The sequence below is a fragment of the Olea europaea genome, chromosome 9 (genome assembly GCF_002742605.1).
Source record: "Olea europaea var. sylvestris chromosome 9, O_europaea_v1, whole genome shotgun sequence".
In the NCBI taxonomy this organism is placed as follows: Eukaryota; Viridiplantae; Streptophyta; class Magnoliopsida; order Lamiales; family Oleaceae; genus Olea; species Olea europaea.
The window spans coordinates 1,900,568-1,909,708 of NC_036245.1; the positions used below are offsets into that span (position 1 = coordinate 1,900,568).

At 34.1% G+C, this 9,141-nt stretch overlaps 1 protein-coding gene across 1 annotated transcript; it reads right to left on the reverse strand.

The window, feature by feature from the left end:
* Nucleotides 1–2,477: 2,477 nt before the first annotated feature.
* Nucleotides 2,478–6,347, reverse strand: LOC111399385 (aldehyde dehydrogenase family 2 member C4). The gene is made up of 9 exons (XM_023026662.1): nucleotides 6,191–6,347; nucleotides 5,040–5,182; nucleotides 4,313–4,696; nucleotides 4,107–4,196; nucleotides 3,807–3,980; nucleotides 3,586–3,723; nucleotides 3,319–3,456; nucleotides 3,178–3,239; nucleotides 2,478–2,851 (listed from the first exon to the last, which is right to left on the reverse strand). The coding sequence occupies exons 1-9, from the start codon at nucleotides 6,291–6,293 to the stop codon at nucleotides 2,578–2,580; spliced, it is 1,506 nt and encodes a 501-aa protein (XP_022882430.1). The 5' UTR covers nucleotides 6,294–6,347; the 3' UTR covers nucleotides 2,478–2,577.
* Nucleotides 6,348–9,141: the final 2,794 nt, after the last annotated feature.

A 9,141-nucleotide genomic window follows, 5' to 3' on the forward strand; every position in this document is an offset into this window, starting at 1 on the left:
AATAGAGTTAGAAGAGAAATACGGGAACCTCTTAGGATGAGAGACTACCTATCTCTTGCTTTATTGTTTTTTTAAGATCTAGCTTTTAAGGAACCTAAATCATATGAAGAAGCTGTGAGTTGTTAGCTGTCAAAAGAGTGGCAATTAGCTATGGAAGAAGAAATTAACTCTTTGTTGAAAAATGACACTTTGATTCTGGTCTCGAAGCCTAAAGATAAATCCATTGTTGACTATAAGTGGATTTCTAACATAAAAGAGGGAAATAATTTGAAACAACCTATTAGGTTTAAAGTCAGACTAGTTGCTAAGGGTTTTGCACAAAAACTTAGGATTGATTATAATGAGATCTTCTTACCTATGGTTAAGTATACAACCATTAGAGTCATGCTTGCTTTAGTAGCTCATTTTGACTTAGAACTTGAACAAATGGATGTAAAAACTGTTTTTTTTTACATGGAGACTTGGATGAAACCATTTATATGAGTCAATCACCAAGTTTTATTGATCCTAAGAAATCTGAATTTGTGTACTTGTTAAAAAGATCTTTGTATGGGCTTAAACAATTACCAAGACAATGGTATAAATGCTTTGATAACTGTGTCATCAATTAGTTTTTTTAGAAGCTCATTTGGCCATTGTTTGTACTTTAAAAAGGATAAAAATGAATCTGTGATTGTTTACCTGCTTCTATATGTGGATGATATGCTACTAATAGGCCAACATATGAGTGATATTAATGACATTAAAAGATCTTTATGCTCTGAATTTGAAATGAAAGACTTGGGTCATGCTAAAAGAATTTTAGGTATGGATATTAAAAGAAATAGGTCCCAACAAGCTCTTTTTCTTTCACAATCTGCCTATGTGGAAAAAGTGTTATTTAAATTTGCTATGCATGAATCTAAGTCTGTCACTTTACCACTTACAAGTCATTTTAAATTGAGTAAAGATCAGTCCCCTATTGATGAATCTGATGTGAAATATATGCAAAAGGTCCCTTATGCTAATACCGTGAGGTCGGTGGTGTATACTATGGTGTGTTCCAGACTTGATGTTGCTCACGCTATCAGTACCTTAAAAGTAAATTTATGGCCAATCTTGGCCCTGAACATTGGACTGCTTTAAAATGGTTACTTATATATTTAAAGGGGTCATCTAAAATGAGTTTATGTTTTAATCCTTGTAAAGAAGGCATTGTGTTAAAGGGGTATGTTGACTCTGATTATGCGAGGGACAGGGACAATAGAAAATCTACCACAGCTTATGTGTTTACTTTGTGTGGCACCTGTGTGAGTTGGAAATCACAATTACAGTCTATTGTTGCATTATCTACCACTGAAGCAGAATATGTGGCTGCCACTGAAGCCATAAAAGAAGCATTACGGTTTAAAGGTTTGTTATGTGAATTAAATGTTCTTTCCCATCTAGTAGTTGTATGCTCAGATAATCAAAGTGACATTCATCTGTGCAAAAATCCTTTTTACATGAAAGGACAAGACATATAGATGCTAGAATGCATTTCATTTGTGACATTATTCATAATAATTCTTTAGTACTTGAAAAAATACCTGCTGAATTCAATCCAACTAATAGGGAACTAAGGTACTCCCTCTTAACAAGTTTAAATCTTGTTTGAAAATTCTGAAGATTGATACTGGGTAATTCTGTGTGAATTGCAGGTGTTTGGTCCATCTTAATGCAGTGAACTAAGGGACCTGAATAAAGGATATGCTGGAGTTATCATTTTTCTATGTGATGAGTCATTGGCATCAAGGTGGAGAGTGTTTGAGTTGTGATGCCAATTTTGGGATTATCTCAAACATTGGTCTATGATGAAAGTGGGTTCAGGCCCAATAATTTAGATATTACACCCCATTGCCCGATAACTCAAACAAGAGGCCCAAAACCCTAGCCCAACATTTGGCCATGTGTGTTGCTCCGGACCATTGGATCTCCTAAGTGATATCAACGGTGATGACATTTTGTATAAATAGAAGTATGATGGTTTGCCCTAGACGACTGATTCATTTTTCTTCCGCCTCTTGAACTCTAGAAAATTTGTCTTTCTAGTTCCCTTTCTCCTTCATTTTCTTTGTGATTTCCTTAAAAATCTTTTGTGATTTGAGGCTTGTTCTTTGTGAAACTAAGTGAATCTTCGTGATTCTTGAGGAAGGGGAAAGGGTTGGTATAATATTTGGGGGTTTTCCTACTGGTCTGTCGAAGTAGCCTCGTTTGGTTCTTATGTGGGTTTGGGTATTTTGGTTCTCCTCATTTGTACAAAAGGGTACAATGGTTACTAAGTCCAAAATCGATGAAATCTTTGATGTCAAGTGTTTATTCTTGGGTTGTAACATTTTACAGTGAGAACTTTGTATACTTTTTGTAATTTTAGATTTCTTGTTATATCAGTATGGTAAATCATTATTACATTAGAAATGCCAAAAACTTTATATTAATTATAAACAACACTATCAAGATCGTAAAAAGAAAAAGAAAATCGTTTATTTCGCCAGAGAGTGTACATCATCAAAGTAAAATCGAGGAAACGTCACTTTTATGTGGAAGAGCGAAACATATTTATAGCCACGGAGAATTATGGATCGGAGTCGCAACAGATTTAACCTGCAGATACTTGTTAAGCGCTTCCAATCCCATATCCCTCTCGAAACCGCTCATTTTGTACCCGCCATATGGGAGATCTTTGTCGAAAGCAAAATAACAGTTGATCCAAATGACACCTGCACGGATTGATCTTGAAACCGTGTTGGCCGTGTTCAAGTCATTGGTCATAATGCCAGCCGCTAGTCCATACTTCGTGGCATTAGCTCTCTTGATCACCTCTTCGACCGTCCTTTATTTTGTTGCAAAACAATCAATTAAACAGGATTGGAAATAAGTAACTCCTTTCGACAATAAGGTAGATAAGTAAAACAAGAACCCTTTTTACTCCAAAACTAAATATAAATTATGCTTTGAAACAAGCTGAAATAAGAAAAAAAAGTAACATATTCAGACATGATTGGAAACAAAAAGTTACTCATTAACTTTTTGCTTCCTTTTAAGCTTAACCAAACATGCTCGATGTGCATAGCAAATTTCTCGCAGCTAAAAGAGAAAAAGGAGAAGCTTAAACAGGCTTTTATAAATGCAAGAATAATAACTAGTGATAATACGTACTTGAATTTCAAAACCGACATAACAGGTCCAAATATTTCTTCCTTTGCGATAGTCATATCATCCTGCAAACCATAAATTTAAGCATCTGATCGTGGACTTTAATTCCATAATCTAAGTGCAAGAAACTGTGATTTTAAATACCGTGACATCTGTGAAAATTGTTGGTTCGATATAATATCCCTTTTCTCCACCAGGGTTGCCACCACTTAACAAAGTGGCACCTCCCTTCTTGCCATGCTCAATGTATGAAAGTATCTTGTCATATTGTTGTTTGTTAACCTGTGAAGTGAAAAAAGTGCTGATTTACAAGTTCATTTCAACACAAAATTTTTTGTAAAAAATATAATAAATTCCAAAAATTTGAAATTAGTTGTAAATAAAAGCCGAGTGTGAAACCCGAATTCATACTTGAGGCCCTTGATGAACTTTTGGATTAAAAGGATCCCCAACCACCCATCTTTTCACCTTCTCTTCCAACTTATTGAGAAATTTATCATATATCCCTTCTTGAACAAATACACGAGAACCAGCCACACATATTTCCCCCTGGAGGAAGGTTAAAGAAGAGATAAAAATATTAATATCATTAGTGAAAATGTAGTGTATGGAACGCAAGGAAGTTACTTTACCTTGTTATAAAAAGATCCCTGGAGAGCAAGGTCAGCAACTTTATCAACATCCACATCGTCGAAAATGATAAAAGGGGACTTTCCTCCCAGTTCTAGCGAGACAGGTTTCAAGTTGCTTGCTGCTGCAGCCTGCATTACGAGACGCCCAACTTCTGTAGATCCCGTAAAACTAACCTGAAGAAACAAAAAACAGCATATTATAGAATTATAAGAACACTAGTTCCAAGCAATCTTACAAGATTTTCATTTCCCTTTTTTCGTGTGTTTCCCCGATTGCTAATTATACGTATTGAACATTACCTTATCAATGTCCATGTGAGAACTAATGGCAGCACCAGCCGTAGATCCATATCCTGTTATCACATTAAGCACTCCATCTGGGATACCAGCCTAGTTAAAGAAAAAAGTGTGAATATCTAAAAAGATTGAGCCAAATGACATGATACGAGGAAATTGTACACGTTCTGATATTCTTTCCCATGTACAGAGAAAAATTGTGGGCTTACCAGCTTAGCTAAATAAGCATAGTAAAGTGCTGAAAGAGGCGTTTGTTCAGCAGGCTTAACAAGCATGGTACACCCAGCAGCCAAGGCTGGGCCGACTTTCATGACAAACATTTGACTTGGGAAATTCCATGGAATAATGTGACCCACAACACCTACAGGCTCATGCAGCGTATATGCTTGTAGATCCCTTGACATTTTTAAAGTTGCCCCATGGATTTTATCAGCTGCACCTGCATAATAACGGATAGTTTCTGCAGCAGAAGGAATATCTATTATCTTGCCCAAGTTGTATAATTTTCCGCCATCAATTGTATCCAAGGCAGCTAATTCTTCTATATTTTCATCAATTAAGTCCGCGAATTTCAACATTATCCTTCTTCTTTCCTGATTCAGTCCAAGAGAGGGCGGATTTAGAATGAAGCCATTGAAGTTCAACTTTGAAAAATGCGCCAAACATAAAGCTACGGGTGGTGTAATAAATGATTATGCAGAATATACATCCTCTTCGATTTTATGGGTGTAACATGCCTCTCACCTTTCCACTCTAAACAATATTTTAATTTAATGTAATTTCAAGAAAGCGTGGATCACCATCACTTATAGTGGTCCTATTGACAAATAAATGCAAAAACTTATGGCACCCAACATTGCTCACCACTCTTTATTATATATATTTGGTGTGATCGTGGCAGCATCTGATAAGAAACTAATGCATCTGTATACTTACACATCCAGGCAAGCGAGGCCATGGGCCGTGATCAAAAGCCTCACGGGCAGCCTTGACCGCCAAATCAACATCTTCCTTGTCCCCTTCAGGAATTCTTGCTATCACTTCTTCAGTTCTCGGATCTATCGTCTCGAAGGTCTTCCCTGCACATTTACTCCCCCATTTCAGTTTATTTACAGACATATTAATCCCAATCATTCAATGGCGCAAATCTTCCGTTTTTCATCTTATGATTAGTTTATTCTGTAGTAAATGAAGCGATACAAGGCCTGAATTTTAAAGCTTTTAAGAAAATTCTTGAGCTCCTATGGGATCTCCCACATCTTTGAAATTAAACATGAAATAATCTGTCGTAGAACTTGAAAGAACCCAAGTCTATATAAACCGCACAAAGAGAGCCCATACTTTCGATGTGGGATTCAGGTGCCCATACACCCAATGGGAACCATGACATAATCTCGGACAAGCATCGGATATTGTCATTTCCTAACTTCTGACTTGTAGTTTTTCAATATCAATAACTTAGAGCATTAACATACGGAAAATCAAAGTAAAATAAAAGATAACATTTGTAGCATCTTGCAATACACAGATAAATTCAAAACTTTACCTTCTTTTTCGAAAATACATCTTTTTTTCCAAAAAATTGATTTTAATGGAGCCCAGAATATAGTCTCTGCATATTTTGGTTGATTTCGTATCTCAATCACGTGATCTGATCTATCAGTATCATTGAAATACAAATTGACAAACAAAACTTTGCTTCAAAAATTCTTGTTGCGATAATGATAATCTTCAGAAATATTTCCTAGAAATCAATATGTATGTAACTCTTCTTGTTAGTTATATATTAAAAAAGCAAGATAACATAGTAGATCAACTTAAATCACGTGGGGAAATTGCTTTTAATTTTTAAACTTTTAGCCTTTACATGAAAAGCTTTCTGGGAAATGATTAAATCCCACTACTAAAAGTCAACTGCTCCGGAACTTTTCAGTGAACAGAAAACACATAAAAATCAGTTCCAAACATTCGGTATATTTTGTATTCAATATTTTCACCAAAAAACTAAAAATAAAATAACCTTCAAAATTCGGATATTAACATCAAATGAATGGAAAACATAACAACGAAAATGAGAAATCGAGAACCTGAAACGGAGTCAACGAACTCTCCATTGATGAACAGTTTTGTAAACTTTATTTTAGGAGTTTTTACATAAGATTCCGCATTGCCGTTGCTCAATACAGTCATTTTGCTCTGTTTTTTGTTATCACTGATTTCAATGGGACGCCTTGTTCTGTTCTCACCACTTGCTGTATATATATAGATGCTTCAGAGCAAACTGACGGAGACATGGAAATTTTTTCAAATCAGTCCTTTTTCCGTGGTCAAATGCGATTTGGTCCTGCACATGCAGTCCCCCCCCCTATTAATTTTCATTTCATTACGTTTTATTTATCTCTTCTATTTTTAATCACACAATCTTTTATAAAATAATATTATAGGTAAATCGAAAACTTTTCCTTCTTTTTCAATCACTCATTTTTCAAAAAAAAAAAAAACACTATTTCATCCATTTTCATTTCTAGAAAATGGGGCCCAACGGGGCGTAGTATACATTTTGTTAAGATAAAATGAATAAAATATTACTTTTACGTATCTTTCGGATTTTTTTATTTCTTTTTGGTATTAAAGTAAAAAAAAAATATTTATTTTAAAAAATAGGAAATTTCAATTAACAAGAAGGTTACTTATTTTCTACTTGTTCACTAGTTAGCAAGTTTAGAACTTAAAAAGTGGCTTTTATAGTTATTTGTTATATACATATGATTTGAATTATGTGAGCTTAGCTAAACTTGGACATCATGGGGTTAAAAATCTCAATATTAACCCAATAGCAAGTGTACTTGCCATGTTATTTCTCAACGTTACTGAATTTTAAAATTTTGTGCACTGACCTATCGAAGTCCCCTACTCATATGAGAAAAATTTCGGTAAAAAATTCGTACACTTGCAAGTGGTAAGATTATTCATTTAACTTACAATACCTTGAACCACTTAAAACACGACACATTGAATCTCAAGTCTCTCAAATCACAACATGTTTACAAAATACTTGTAATTTAATATTTGGTTCCGTTCTTGACGTAACGTTCATATTTAATTAATTTTAATCAGACATTCACAATTGTCGTTCACTCATTATCCACACATTTTATAAGATTCATTATTCCTCTTCATTATGATCTCACTATAATCCTTTTTTCCAAACAAACACTATATGTGCTTATAGCGATCTTCTGCCATGTAAGTGGAGTGGAAGCCTCTAGACACTGCACAGACGGCCCATCTCAAGTGGAATCATGCATAATCGTTGTCGATTTACCGTTAATAAAATAGGCAAGAACCAGAGAGAGTGACGAGAAATTGAATAGAAGTGGACATTGTGACAAATGAAACTTCAATTTATTTTTTTATTTTTTTATTTTTTGTCAATTCGGTGTTCTATCCCCGGAAGACAAAGGAAGACACTATGAGCATGTTTGGTACGGCTTAAAATTCAATTAAAATCAATTTTTTGACCCTTACTTCATTATTTCAGCAGTTATTTTGGAATTCTTCTCTCATAGGTAGGACCCACTTTATCTCTAACGGTCAAAAAATCAATTAATAAAATCCCTACCAAACAAGCACTATAAAACGAAATTGCTCCATTTATACTATTTATAAAGGAAAAAAGAAACATCAACAAACGGTCCAAATGAGATATTGAAATCCAGAGGAAACGTGCTCGTCCACACCACGTTTTCAGGAAACGACAGCGACGTACGGTAAAAACGACATTTAACAAGACGGCCACCCTCATTTATATTCTACTGTTATCACATGCATTATATTTTCAGATCCTCACTTTGTGGCCCTTTTTGTTTATTTTTAATGACATGGACAGTGTGACACCCATTATCGAATTACTATGGAAAATGTTCCCATTTCCAGCTTTTACTTTTATGATACAGTATCAAATTTTTAATAATTGACTGATTTGATTTGATTTGCTCGAAAAAGTAATTTTATTCTTTACTATATGCCGGCCATAGTTGAACTTTATAAAAAAAATTATCTAGGTATATTGAACTTGATTTTATTATAGATAAATGTTTGAATTAAAATTTTGTTTTAAAATTGATCTTTGAGCTTAAATATTTATGTTTAGAACTTAAAAAGTGGCTTTTATAGTTATTTGTTATATACATATGATTTGAATTATGTGAGCTTAGCTAAACTTGGACATCATGGGGTTAAAAATCTCAATATTAACCCAATAGCAAGTGTACTTGCCATGTTATTTCTCAACGTTACTGAATTTTAAAATTTTGTGCACTGACCTATCGAAGTCCCCTACTCATATGAGAAAAATTTCGGTAAAAAATTCGTACACTTGCAAGTGGTAAGATTATTCATTTAACTTACAATACCTTGAACCACTTAAAACACGACACATTGAATCTCAAGTCTATCAAATCACAATTTTCATTAAAATAATATTACACGCAAATGAATAAGTTTTTTTTTAATCGCACATTTTGAATCAATCTACTATTCCAAAATATGTTCTTTAAAAAAAATATGGCTCAAACACACTAATAGTTTAAATCATTGCATTTGTATTCATTAAGTTGGGTTCATTTGGCTTTTGAAAAATCAAAATCTATTTTTAAAATTAATAAGTTATTTTCTGAACATATTTAAATAATTTCTTAAGAAGTTATTTGCCTAGCTAGTAGGGATGGGAATAGGATGGGTTTGGGTCAAACTAGCCATTCCCGTCCTCCGTCCCGTGTATTTTTGTCTCCTTACTCGCCCACTTTGCCTCATACTCGGTGAAAGTGGGATGGGCGAGGACGGGAATTGGGTGTAGAGGTCCTCTGCCTCGTTTCACTGCCCATTTATTTTTTTATTTTATTTTCAATTTTAATATCTTTAGTTGGTGAAATCATTACTTTTTTTTTTTTTTCAACTTGTAGAACAATTCATGTTTTGTTTAGAAATAATGATGATTCTCTTTCTTTTTGTGCGATCAAAAACTTATATTTTGAAA

Excerpts from the sequence above, each read along its gene's own strand:
- LOC111399385 (XM_023026662.1), bottom strand. The coding sequence starts at position 6,293 with ATGACTGTATTGAGCAACGGCAATGCGGAATCTTATGTAAAAACTCCT. Across the intron at positions 5,183-6,190 it reads GTTCGTTGACTCCGTTTCAG|GGAAGACCTTCGAGACGATA; the intron begins GTTCTCGATTTC and ends GTAAATGTGCAG. Across the intron at positions 3,724-3,806 it reads AGGGATCTTTTTATAACAAG|GGGGAAATATGTGTGGCTGG; the intron begins GTAAAGTAACTT and ends ACCTTCCTCCAG.